The 13907-nt window shown below is 44.8% G+C and overlaps 1 protein-coding gene and 1 long non-coding RNA gene across 2 annotated transcripts; one reads left to right on the top strand and one right to left on the bottom strand.

Moving 5' to 3' along the window:
- Window positions 1-7157: 7157 nt before the first annotated feature.
- On the bottom strand, window positions 7158-9982 carry armc7 (armadillo repeat containing 7). The gene is made up of 3 exons (XM_064323551.1): window positions 9631-9982; window positions 8618-8761; window positions 7158-8014 (listed from the first exon to the last, which is right to left on the bottom strand). Exons 1-3 carry the CDS (start codon window positions 9719-9721, stop codon window positions 7647-7649), a joined length of 603 nt encoding a protein of 200 aa, XP_064179621.1. The 5' UTR covers window positions 9722-9982; the 3' UTR covers window positions 7158-7646.
- A 226-nt stretch (window positions 9983-10208) lies between these two features.
- Window positions 10209-12042, top strand: LOC135248698 (uncharacterized). Its single transcript, XR_010328477.1, has 2 exons — window positions 10209-10445; window positions 11470-12042. It is a non-coding gene; the product is annotated as an uncharacterized LOC135248698 (long non-coding RNA).
- Window positions 12043-13907: the final 1865 nt, after the last annotated feature.

Raw genomic sequence — 13907 nt, 5'->3', positions numbered from 1 at the left:
AGAGAGACTGCAGTCAACAGAACACAGCACTATTTATAACATTTATTTGAGGAAAAAAAAGCAGAGGGCAGCCAAACACGTTACGTGGATATGGCTGTGGGAGGAAGCAAAGTGTCTGAGAGAGTTAACCCTGTGCAGGCTGGGGCACACGGGGGGGTAGAGGGGATATCCCACTGCCTTAAACTCCAGGGAGTTCACTCTGCAAACTAGGATTCAGCCCATGCTTTACATAACAGATACCCAGCATAGAAAACAGTTTTTATACATATTCAAATAGGTTAAAGAAAACTACTGCAAAAAGGAATCCACATACACACACACACACACACACACACATGCATACACACATGCACACCCCAAAAGAGATGGATTCTGATTCAATATTTATTTCCAGAGAGCAGATAAATTTCCCGCCAATGCGTGCTTGGAAACAGATTCCCACTCACACTGAAGGGGGTTAAATGTGTAGCAGCGGATAAGTGAGTCAGTGTATTGGCTTAATGATGACTTTACTTTTCCGGGTGTCGCTTTGAATTACCTCAGGTAAGCGTCCTTGGCACCCCTGAGAGATGCGTCTATTGTTTTTTGCCTGTGGCTGGAGGGAAAGATTCTATTAAAAGCCACCTCTGTGTGGCGGGTCTGTAAGAGATGATGATAGCCAGATGGTTGGCACATTGAAGTGACTTTTGTTTCTTCTCCCCTTTTCTGCAAAGGAACTTTGAGGATTCAGGAGGTGCAGTCCAGAGTGTGTAGGTGTATGTGTGTGTGTGCATGTGCATGCATGCTTGTGTGTACATTTGTGTGCGTGTGTGTGTGTGATGATTGGTGTTGTTGTGTGTGTGTGTCAGTGTGTGTGTTGTGATGTGTGTGTGCTGTATGTGCTGCATGTGTGTGATTGTGACTGTGTGCGTGTGTGTGTGTGTGAATGTATATGCGTGTATGTGTGTGTGTGTGTGTGACAGTGTGTGTGTGTGCATGTGTTTGTGTGTGAATGTATATGCGTGTATGTGTGTGTGTGTGTGTGTGTCAGTGTGTGTGTGTGTGCATGTGCATGTGTGTGTAAGCGTGCATGTGTGTGTATATGTGTGTGCGTGTATGTGTGTAAGCGTACATATGCATGTGTTTGTGTGTGAATGTATATGCGTGTATGTGTGTGTGTGTGTGTGTCAGTGTGTGAATGTATTTGCGTGTATGTGTGTGTGTGTGTGTCAGTGTGTGAATGTATATGCGTGTATGTGTGTGTGTGTGTGTGTGTCAGTGTGTGAATGTATATGCGTGTATGTGTGTGTGTGTCAGTGTGTGTGTGTATTTAAAATCCTGAATGCTGCCATATGTGTCATATTTTTAAATTGGCTGACTACAGTCCATTGTCAGGACTGATTTTCCCCCAGCTGTGGAGAGATGGAATGAGAACGGAAGGATTTAGTGGGTTTAAGGAATGCCAAGCCAGACTGGGAGGTGTGCGGTGCATTCTATGCAAATCTGTGTGGTCTTAGCTTTGTGGTCATGTTCCCTGGGATGGACACAACCTCCAAGGCAAGCAAAAGAGATTTTGCAGGAGTGGACAAAACAGGAAAGAGGAAAGAGAGAAGACATGTGAGTGAGTGAGAGAGTGAAAGAGAGTCAGAGAGAGAGATTCCAATAAAAGGTAAAACCATGGTCCCAATTGACCATGTTGACCACACAATTCACCAGAGAAATATCACAGAAGCACTCCTCACCCCCTAAGCTTAAGTGTTTTATGCTTTTTAGGGAGAGTTGGTCCTGTCGTTTGGATCCAATATGAATCTTCCTGTGCCGGCTAGAGACCAGCAACCATGCTGGGCGCCTCATGTTTGGTGTTTTCCGTTACCCAGGGTGAGACGAGGGAGGGAGAGAGGGATTCACTCTGCCAGAATGATCGTGTGTCATTGCTTACACCTCTGGTCAACAGTGAACCTGCAGTCTGCTGGCTCAAGCCGTACATGAAAAGTCCTCCTCTGACTCACGTCTGTGTGAGTTGGCCTTGCGGTTTGAAAGAAGCAGTGGCTTTGACACAACATGTTTTCGGAGGAGAGCATGTGCTCGTTTGCGCTCTGCTGAGTTGATAGAGGCGGTTACAGCAAGGAGTGAAAACAACTGGGTTATTCAAAACTGGGAGAATATAGGGGAAATGCATGAAGTTCAGGAGAGCAACATATCTCACAGCCACACAAACTGTGCCCCTCAGTGCACTACAAAACATTTCAACAGTGGAAAATAAGAAAAATAACTCAAATAAGAAACCTTATACCTGTAGTGGAAGAACCTATGCCTCCCCCCCCCCCCCACCTGGTGTCCCTGGCATTGCCGTTGGGACATCTTGGCCCCAGGTGCGCTTGTTCATGAGGCTAATGGCCCCCGCTGGGTGGGCAGAATCTGGTGTTTACTCAACAAATGTAACGTTTTAATGGGAACACGTTTGGGCAAACCCTCCAGGTGAGGACATGCACTGTCTCACCCGCCTCCAGCCCACAGGCCCCTTTTATTCTGCTCCCCTTCACTCCCCCTTTGCCCCCCACCTTGATTCCACCTGGCTCCGCCCTCTTTTGCTCTGTCAAATTCACACTCTGATACAAAAACAAAAATTCTCCCATAATGATGCTGATGTGGGTGGGGGGTGCCACCTGGGATACATGCAGGCTGGCATCCAGCTCCAACCACACCCCCCCTTCCCCCACACAGACACACACAGACACACACATGGACAAGTAAGGATGCAAAGCCTCCTGGTGCACAGGTGCTTTGTCCATGCACTACCTTTGTGACAAAGCGCATTACCACTGGTCCCTCAGTTTCATTTGCTGAGTAACCCCTGTTAGGCTGAACCGGCAGCTGGAGGCATTAATTAAAAATGGCGGAGATGCAGATTCAGGAACACCAGTGTTTTATTTACAGCAGGTGAAATTCCCAGTGTACCAGACTCCAGAATGCAGAATGTTTACAAGTCCTCTATGAGTATGAAAACACACCATTCAGATACACTCCATTATCATTCTTATCATCATCATCATCATCAGAGAGAAAATTTCACTAGGTTGCTTAGTAGCACCTTACCAGAAAATAAAAAGCAATCTGAAGCAAGGGTACCATAGAAAGGGTGTGGGGAAGACGGTCGGCGAGGAGGGGAAAAGGGCGTGGCCCGCGCGCGTCCCAGCAGCCGTGCCAGTTCTCAGGTGAGCACCACATGTCTCACCGCTCTTCCAGTCCCATGGCCGCCCGCTGACTCGGCTCGCTGCCGCCGGCGAAGTCTCGGCGGGAACGGGACGGTGCCGGACCCTGACCCCCCTCCGGGTACGGGGCCCTCCGGGTGCTGACGTCCGCACGTGAGAGAGAGAGAGAGAGAGAGAGAGAGAGAGAGAGAGAGAGAGAGAGAGAGAGAGAGAGAGAGAGAGAGAGAGAGAGAGAGAGAGAGAGAGAGAGAGAGAGAGAGAGAGAATCTGTTTACCCGGGCGGGGATGCGAGTGGCGATGTTGAAAGGCGGGGCTGTTGAGTGCGGAGTCTGGCCGAGCTCTGACGGACCTGGCAAGCTTACCGAGCGTGGAGTGAGTGACGATGACTATGGGATGGAGAGCCAGAGTTTGATTCTGACGGACATCGATCTGTGGAGTGAAGCAGTTTTGATGATGACAAACATCAGTCTGAGAGGAAAGTCTGTATTGCTAATGATGGTAATGTGTCTGTTTATTTTTTTGCAGATTTGGTGATAAGTATAGTTAAATCTGAGAGAAAAGAAAAGTCTCTTATAACGACAGTGATATACACAGTTAAATTGCATTATTAATTAGTTCGCAATCATAGTAAATCTTCCTGCACAGCAACCAGTGTTTTCCCTTGGTGCCTATCCCTATGCACAAACAAATACACATTCATGTTCTGGTAGATAGACAAGTATCTGGCTGTAATATACTGCATGCATTTCATCACCAAAATACCTACTGTCTTGGATCAAAAGCTGAGTGGGCCTATCACCTTTAATCTGGTAAATACATTAGTGCCCAGAGTGAATGAGCACATTCTTACACATCCATTAGATCTTCACTGAATTATGTTGAAGCATCACAGGATTGTTTTTCTCCTTTTTTTAATTTATTTTACATCTTCTCTAGATGTATAGTGCATGCCATCATACTGCAATTCAGCAGGAAGGTGGCCATGTGCCATGGTTTCTCTTTCTAGAATGTTCTGCACCTGGCTCAAAGAAACTTCATACCTCTAACTGCGAGCATGTTTAAATCATTTAAAAATAATAAAGCACAAAATACCAAAGAAATGTATTCATGGAGACAAACCAAGGCTGTCTGTAAAATCATTTAAATGCAAAATAGAATAAAATATAACATTGCTGTCCATATCCAGTGGAAATTTTCATTCATCAGATGGCAAAAACATTTTGAGATTCTGAAGTAAAAACAAACAGCTTAATTTCCTATTTACAACTGGGCACTTAATAAACACATTTATGTAACTTAATTTTTCATTGTATCCAGAATGGAACTTGCAACCTTCGGGTTACAGGTCTAGACCCCAAACCATTATGCTACACTGACTGCTAGCTGCTCCTTGTCTGTATTGTACTGGATGAAATGAGCCAGGGCTGCTCTTAATTGTAAAACAGCAGCGCTACAGAAAGCCCTGTTTAACCCCACGGGGAGGTGGAGAGGTTGGGATACGGGATGCAAAGCGTTGTTTTTGTTTGTCATGGCTGACTTTGAAAGCAGTGGTGATGAGGTAACCCTGGCTCAGGACAGGAGGAAAAAGTGCTTCAGAAAAGGGAAACGTGCTCACGTCAACCCAAAATGAGCGTCCCCAGAAGTGAGGGAAGAGCAAAATTTACCAGCTGCACACGGTGTCCCCAGATGTGAGGAAAATTAAACGTTTACCGCATGTGCACAGAGTCTGTTTAGATTGACTTCATTAGCCCAGTCTAGAGTCAGACACTGCCACTGCTGTTCAAGGGCTTAGCTGTTTATTAGCAGATTTGTCAACATGGTGCGGCCATTTTACAGTTCATTTAACATCACACAGGGAACAGGTTTCACCCCACAGGTTGCTCCCCACTCCCACTCTTCTCACCCTCACCCCCACCCCCACCGATTGTCCAAAAACACTGAGTCCCGGGAGGCAGTGAGAACAGGCCAGGACAGTGGAGCTTTCACAGGAAAGTGTGTGTGTATGTGATCATGTGTTCAGAGTCCTCCTGTGTGGTTGGGCGTTTGATCCTCTGCTATGGCCCCTTCTTATCTGTGATCCCCTCTCTATCTGTTAGCCTATCTGATGTCTGTTAGCCTCTCTGCTGTCTGTTAGCCTTTCGGCTGTCCGTTAGCCTCTCTGCTGTCTGTTAGCCTTTCTACTGTTCACAAGCCTCTCTGCTGTCTGGCAAACACAGAACACTTTATTTTATTTCTTTTTCTAAAGACCGAGTTTTCAGAACCAGTTAGAACCAAGTTCATGTTTCTCTTCTGCTCACGGTCTCAAAATAACTGTGGTAAAATGTGAGAGATCTGCACACAGTTAAATAAAAATAGATACAATCCAGAGGCTTTTAACAAAAATATTAGTTTCTGCAAGCTTCATGTTTGTCTTTCACTTTGAGCACCTTGCACTTTTTGCATTATGCATTTCATAATAAACCAATATTATTGTTAAAAGCCTCTCCAGATTGGATCCACTTTAATATAACAGTTTCCCACAGTTTTTATTATTCATATTGAAGCGAAGCACCGTCCTCACACTCGGAGACAAAGGCGCAGACTTTTCTCACAGTTTCTCAAAATAAATGCCCCAGGTTTCCACTCTAACCCCCAAACCAAAGCAGTGGGGCAGGAATGTAACCTTTTCACACTAAAAGCTGCAGCACAAGGTTACCCAAATAAGAAATCGTACCCTGGAGTGTTGACATCACGTGCTATGGTTCGGATGATTTATCATAACCCAGTACTACACCATCAAAGGCAGCAGTGGGTGATGTTTCTTTACTGGAAAGCCCCTACAGTGCCACACGTCTCTACAGCTCGTTGAAGGGTCTATTAATCTTGGTATTGTTGAGATGAACAGGTCGTTTAAGGACGGTGCAGCCTTTTTGCTTTCTGATCACAACAGGGACATAACTTTTCCTTATTTTCCTGATTAATTGGAAAACACTGAACATAAAGGTCTTAACTAGAGGCAGAGGACTTGTGTATTACAAGCATGCACGCACGCACACACACACACACACACACACACACACACACAGAGCTTCCATACTCTTTGACAGCAGAAAGCAGGAGACAGTGTTCCACAATAAAGCCGAATTACCTGTGTCCCCTGAGACATTAGCGAGTCTGCAAACGAAGATTTCGGGAGATATGGCGTGCTCAACGCGAGGCTGTCGGGCGGTTCATCCAGGAGAGGCCGCATGTGCCGTCCACCTGCCGGCTCATCCGGGCCGGGCGCCGGTTGGATCCAGTCCTGGCACTGGAAGAATCGGCGCGGACTCGGTCCAGGAAAACTACAACAGCATCCATAACGATCACAGACAGACTGCAGTTGTGGAATGTCCAGCATGGAGGCCAGATGAGAGCAGGCGCTGTGCCTCTGTCTGCATTTTATACAGCCGGTCACTTACACGGAGATGAGCACAGCGACAAACCCAGAAAACACTAAATGTTCTCACAACGTTACCGGAATGTTTCATCAACGTAATAACATTGCCATTACATGGTAGCAACATGGTGAGAATGTTTTTGGGTTATCAGGGTAAAGTACCCATCTAAAATGTTCAAATAAATACACAAATCAACGTCTTCTGAGGACTTTGATTTAAACCCAGGAACCTGTGCTGCCATCAAATGCAGATAGAGAACTCCCCTAGTGGATGTGAACAGAGCCAAACGACCCTTAGCGGCCTCCCAGTTTCTGTTAAATTAAGGAGACTGTCTCCCTCCAGTGGCGGTTAAAGGTAGTGTTCACATATTGCTCAGTGCACCAACATTTCCAGGCGCTCAATGAATTCCTTTACTGTAATGCCTGCCACATTTACAAAAAGCACAACATTCTGGTTTTAACGAAGCCCAAAACCAGGAATTTAGTTTTGATTGAAATGCACTAAATTGTTGAGGTATTCAATGTTCGCTGCAAAGAACAGAAAGACAAAACAACAGTACACATTTATTAAACCTTTAGAAAATTCAAAAGGACAAAATTCACACACACACACCTGTGTTTATTCTGTTGAGAGATGAAAGGCTATGACACAGAATCAATCACAAATCCCGCATGTTGTCTTGTTAAAAAGTTAAAGCAGTGGAGGTAATGATTCTTTTTCCTTTTGAAATCCATTATAAAAGCATCTCTGGGTCAGAGGGGATGACAGAGTGCTGTCAACAGGAAGCCAGAATCCAGTAATAAGTGTACAGGGGGCATCCACAAATCACATCCTGTTCCAGCAAGTAATCAGATCCTGTTCCAGCAAGTAATCAGATCCACTGCGGACCCAGAGCCTACGTGTGCAGCGTGTGCATAACCGTGGGCTGGGCTGTCTCTTCCTGTGGAGCAGAACCCAGGTTGCCAGCTGACCAGAGCCCGGACTGACCCGCAGCAGCGTCGCTTTGCCCGGCCCTGGTCGCTAAGTAACCGTTTCCGAGCTAGTCCTGTGGCAGGGGGATCCCCAGGGCGGTCTGGGTGCAGTCCTGCAGCTGGCGCTGGGCCCGCTCCACCTGGGCGGGGGTGCAGCAGTCCTGCAGGAAGACGCAGGCCAGGTTGCGCAGGCGGGTGCTGTGGGAGAGCGAGAAGCGCAGCATGCACTGCAGCACGGCGGGGTCGGTGAGGCGCTCGCGGGCGGAGGACCCCGCCCGCGGCCCCGCCCCCGTCGCCAGGTTCATCAGGGTGCCGATGGCCGACAGCACCGTCTCCTCCCGACGGCTGGACAGGCAGCCCGTTACCAGGGCGATGCCGTCGCTCTCCAGGATCTGGTCCCGGCAGGCGGGGTCCACGCTCAGGTTACAGAGGCCCCCTGAGGAGGGAGGGAGAGGGAGAGAGAGAGAGAGAGAGAGAGAGAAAGAAGGAGAGTGACAGAGGAGGGGAGAGAGAGAGGGGGAAAGAAAAGGGGGGAGATGGAAAGAGAGAGTGGGAGAGAGAGAGAGGGAGAGAGATGGAGAGAGAGAGAGAGAGAGAGAGGCATCACTGTACACGACTCCTCTGCTTCAAATATCTCTACTTCTGCCTTTAAGAGGGCTTGACATATATCCCACAGGCCCCGTACACAGACTAGCCTGATCAAGTGTGACAATCAGCGTGCAGGCCCAATTAATGTCAAAAAAGAAATGTATAATGGAATTTGATTGATATCCAGAGTTAACTTTCCTTTTATAACTTCAATTCATTTGCATGTTTCCCACTTTTTATTATAAAATGAAAAGCTAACCTGGTCCTTTTTCAAAAAGAGTGATGTTAATTAAGTTTAAATTTACCGTGACAAGTTTAAATCCTGGTCAATGAAACACAGTGTACCGCACACATTAAATGGAGGTAGGACCAGCAGATCACAGGAATCCCCTGATGTAGAACACAGTAACTAAGAGCAGGAGTGTGAACCTGTGGTGCTCCAGCCACTCACCAATTCCAAACTCCACCAGGTTCTCACTCTCCTCAGTGAGCATGTCCAGGAAGAGCTCCGTCACCTGCAGGGTCCGCAGGTCCTCCATGTTCCCGGGGTCGTACGAGAAATTGGCCAGATTCGCCAAGACCTGCTCTTTGGCATCTGGAAGTCATCGACATAGATAATATTTTATTTTTTTATTAATTAAGCAAATATAATTAAATCCTCCCACAATCAATAAGACAAATGACGGAAAGGCATCTTTAAAGGGATCTTTTCTACCATGCACACAGAATGTTGTAAAACTGTGACAAAGGTTTGAGGTTAAGAAATATTTTTGAAAAAGTAGAAATGAGGGAAAATATACCATCCTTGTTTTTGTTCTCATTAAGTTCTCAAAGCATGGACACAGCACTAAATCAAATTATTCTGAAATAAACATGGCATTCTCCAGTTATCAGAAATTAACTGTCCAGAACTCTGAAATCCTGTTGTCAGTTATAGTACAAACATTGACATTAACATGAATGCAGCTAACTCATAAAGCAGACTGAAATTGTATACACACTCCTGTACAACATGCCGTTTCTCCACAGTACAGTACACCTTCCAATGAGAATAAAAGTAACTGGGCAAATTGTGTGTTTTATCTGCTACTACAATATAACGTGTAAAGTATAACTTGCATCTTATATCATTGGAAAACCAACATCTCCTACAGCACGGTAACCTCCCTCCGCAGTGATTTTCTGCTTGGTCAAGAAGAGTACCCCCTACTGGGCTGGTACATAAACAACACATCCAGCGGCCAGTTTTATGGGGTTACCACGTTTAGCTTCACTCCACCTGTTTAGCTTCAGCTGTCAGCAGTGAGAAATTCATAGGACCGAGTAGGTGATGGGCAAAAGTATGCACTACATTTAATGGGTGCCACAATATATAAGAGTTAAACTGGCCCCATATCGCAGAGGAATACAGATCTTAGATATGTCGCGCACAGCTACCTAAACCAGTCAGCAGTGGACCAGTACCTGTACTGTCGGTGTCCTGGAACTCGGTAACCAATGCTTGGAGGTATTCGAACCGATCCGGTCCAGGAAACCTACTCCTTCCTGACGACATTAGGGATTCACCCAGTTACGTTGGCTAATGTTAGCTAGATGGACACAAGACAGGTTAGCTGACCACAATACAGTGGTTTTGTATTAATTGCATGCAAATGGGAGTATTTATCCATGTGTCTAACTAGCTAGTTATAATAAGATGCTGTTAAACTACACCACACAACGTACCGAAAGCAACCTGTCTCTAGTCTCAAAATAAAGCGCCTCCAATTTTTTTTCGCGTTCCGGTCCTTCAATATTATTCCCATCAGCTCCACCGCTACTATCAATTTGAGTTCCGGTTTAGGGGGCTTTTTGGCAACGGCGTAATATGAATTGTTTTTTTAAAAGTAGTCTGAAATAAATGTTAGTGCTCCATGTGAGCCATTTCAGTTACTTTTTGATAACTCAATTTAACCGCACAAAGAAAAAAGAACGATTTATTTTTCATGACAAGCTGACAGGAAGTGATACTACGTGTGTTTCGTGCACGGTTGTGCACGCAACTTTGTGGAGGTCAGCGGAACAAACTGAGGTTTTCGGTCAGCGAATAATATGCTTTATGATAGGGTAAAATTTGCAGGAGTATAAAGTCTCGATGATTCGATCGGTTGCAGTCAACTGCATTGCTTGTAATACGTCGAGGTCATGAAGCAGCATCGACTATCCACTCGCAAGCGCCTTACAAAGCCAATATTATTTGGAACCTTACTCGTGAGTCTTGCTACTGCCTTTTATAACAGGTGAGAGACCAGTATCGGTGCGTTCTGTCGTAATCAGCTGGGTGGGTAGAGAACGCGATGACCAGCAGTTTTGCAGCAAGCTGGCTGGCGCTCCTGCTATCATGTCAGTTTATCTAACTTCTTAATCATATTACCGAAATTATAATTCAAAGGCAACTATTTTCAGTATAGCTATGGCTAAGTAGATTTTACAAGGGAAATAAATGGTTAAAGATAAGAACAGTAGGCAATGGATAATGTTCTTTCACTGACACCAAAGAAGTTGCACATACCAATAGAGTTTATCCTTAAACTGATTACATTGCAGACACTTAACAGACGCTCTTATCCAGAGCGACTCACACAACTTTTTACATACCATTTACATTGCATCCATTTATACAGCTGGATATATACTGAAGAAATGCAGGTTAAGTACCTTGGCTTGCTCAAGGGTACAACGGCAGTGCCCCATCCGGGCATCGAACCTGTGACATTTATAAACGTGGCATGTGAAGTTGTAATTGAGCCTTTTCCTTTTATGCCAGAGATGGACTTTGACTGTCCTGATGCGTTATTTATTTGTTTAGCAGAACCATTTTTTTCAGGGCAAGTCCGATGCTGTAACATGCACATAATGCATTGTCAATTACAACATTACTGCTACTGCTAGCATGGTAGGCTCCCTCCCAATTTCAAATTTTGTTTGGACAAGATTCAAACCTGCACACTTCTGGTTGCGCGTACTTACCGCTCACAAAACGGAGAATCCGTGCTGCAGTTGTGCTGTATGTAGGCTACTATGTAATATCACTTCAATTTAATTTGTGGTCGCTCGGGTTGCATACCGAGCGATTGTAAGTGCTACCCAAGAGAGGTAGCTGGCTGTAGTTTTATAGCGTATACATAAAGGGTAATGGCGCCATAATATTTATCTTGTAAGTAGGTTAGAATGCTAATATGTTTTGGACAGTGTCACAGTTGTACAGGTGGATAAATGAAGAACCTGCAGCTGTTTCAGGGAGCTTGTTTCACTCTCCTGCAGGCACGTGTTCTTTGAAGACATCGCAGACCTGCGGGCCCGGGAGCGAGCGCGGAACGACGCCAAGCTACTGGAGATCCTGGAACGAAGGCAGCGACAGATGGAGGAGCTGGCTGATAAAAAGGGCGGGCCAGACAAGTGAGGGCGTGGCTCCCGGCCCTCTGGGTTTCAACGGACACTGGCGGGGGGCAGACCTTGTTTTGACGGGGATTTGGGGGTGTAGAGGAATATGCCATTCTACATCGGTAGATGTGGACAGATGAACAGAAGGAAGTCATAAGATTCTGGGAAGCAGACGTGTGTACCTTGAATGTATGGTCAGCACTACCGTGTGTGTGGTGTGTGTTTAAGAATAACTCTATAAGGGACCAGGGTACAGTGGAACCTGTGAGTGCCAAATATATTAAACAAAATAAACTCTATGCGTATGATAACCCAGCTGTACCTGAAAAGAAGAAAAATGTGAAAAATTGTAAATCTACATTTAAGAGACTCAATATGTATTTTTTTGGAAACAAAAATCTTTTACAGAGTGGAATTGGTTTGTGTTGTCCCAAATAAAAGCAGGTGACATTTTGTATGAGCAGTTTTTAGTGGATAGGTGATGGTTGCCTCGTCAGACAGCAGTACATGTGTTTTTTGGAAGGGTGTGCGCACAAGCCCCTTGTCCTTTACAGATGTTATTTACTCAGCAGGAAGAGAGGCCCTTTCTTGTATTCATATAATTTCCCATTCACATACACCATTCACTCACACACTCATACCTATGGCCTACCTACCCCAATTAGCCTACCTGTATGTCTTTGGACTATGGGAGGAAACCCACGCAGACTCGGTGAGAACATGCTAACTCCACACAGAAAGGCCCAGGCCAGGATTCAAACCCAGTACCTTCTTGCTGTGACCAACGGTACAACCCTCTGTACTGCCACCTCCAAAAGAAAACCAATCAGGTGTAAATACGGAGAACGAAGCCGGGAATGCGGTTTTCTGTTTTCTTTAACTTATGGATTGGCCATCTCAGCATGGACACTGCAAATTCAAGCCTAGTCTGTTTTAGTGCTGACTGATTGGGACAGTTTTCACTGGGTGGGTTTACACAACCTGTCTCCAGTGTTCCTTGGGTTTGTGCAGCATTAGCGCCCAGCGATGCTCTGGGTATCCAAGGGATACCAGTTTTTGTTGGTGAGAGTGGACCTCTCTAATTGGCAGCAGTTCTCCCATAATAGGCCTATATTGTGTAAAATTGTCATTGGCTGGCAGATGAGTTTATCTGTACATGGGACTTGTTTGTGGCATAATAGAGACTCAAAAGCCAGACTTAGTGATTCTAAACTAGGGGGAAAAAGATTGAAATTGACAGCTTGTTATTTCCATTATTCATAGTTATCTGTCCAGACAAATGGATTTTGCAGGTAAGATTTCGTGCACAATTTTTTAAATCTTAAAAATTTGATACAAATTAACTCTGATTTAGACTGCACTGTTACAAGCTTCCACAGGGTAGCACTGTGGAGTACTCAGGGAATTGGGCCAGACCCTGCAGTTGTACGCTGGGTGGAGAGCTTCTATTTAAATGACTTCTGGGAAGATTCAGCTACATTCCAATATGCGATGTCAAATAATGTCATCCTGGATAAGGACATCCGATAAGCAATTAATACATAATAGTAATAATAGTAATAATACAAGTCCTGGGCTACATGCAGTGACTTAACCACCCCCATACCTGTAAAACTGATTGTGCAAAATGCATCTGATACCATTAGTGATTTAAAACAAGACAATTACAACAGTATTTTTTAATGTATTGCTTTGGGTTTTATATAATTAAAATCACCCCAAAATTTGAGTTATTTTAATCCCTTGTTGTCCTCAGGGTCAAAAATGACCCTGTCCCAAATAACTCACCAGCAGGGGGCAGCAGTGCATAAAAGTGAAATCAGCTGTTGTGCATTGAAGATGCCGGTTTACAGTGGACAGGCAGACCCACTGTGCCATGTTCAGTGTTAATCCTTAGGGGGGGACTACATCTGGTTTCTTTAAAAACAAACAAAAAAAAAAAATCTAATATCTAATATGCATGATTGGGTAATGGGAAACATTTCCACCGAAGTATACACATTCTGAAAATGATTTTAATGATCATATAATGTTTTGTTTGCTCAGAAATGACATGCACATTTCTGGCACACACCTAACAATTTTCAGTCTGTCAGAGGCTCACACTTTTACAGCCAGTGTTCAAGTAGTTTCTTCATACACCAAAAAACCCTGCGTTTTTGCCAATGGTATAGATTTTAGTCATCGGTCTCGTATTTTTAAAAATGGTGCATAGCTCTTATTTTTATGTTCTTGCTTTTTACCGTTCTTAGTGAGTAAATAGTGTTGTTTCTCAAAAGATGCGATTCAGATAAAATTTTATTTTTGTATTTTATATG

Source organism: Anguilla rostrata, chromosome 2 (genome assembly GCF_018555375.3).
Source record: "Anguilla rostrata isolate EN2019 chromosome 2, ASM1855537v3, whole genome shotgun sequence".
Classification (NCBI taxonomy): domain Eukaryota; kingdom Metazoa; phylum Chordata; class Actinopteri; order Anguilliformes; family Anguillidae; genus Anguilla; species Anguilla rostrata.
Note: the sequence above shows the minus strand (reverse complement) of the source record. Positions and strands in the feature narration are given on the sequence as shown.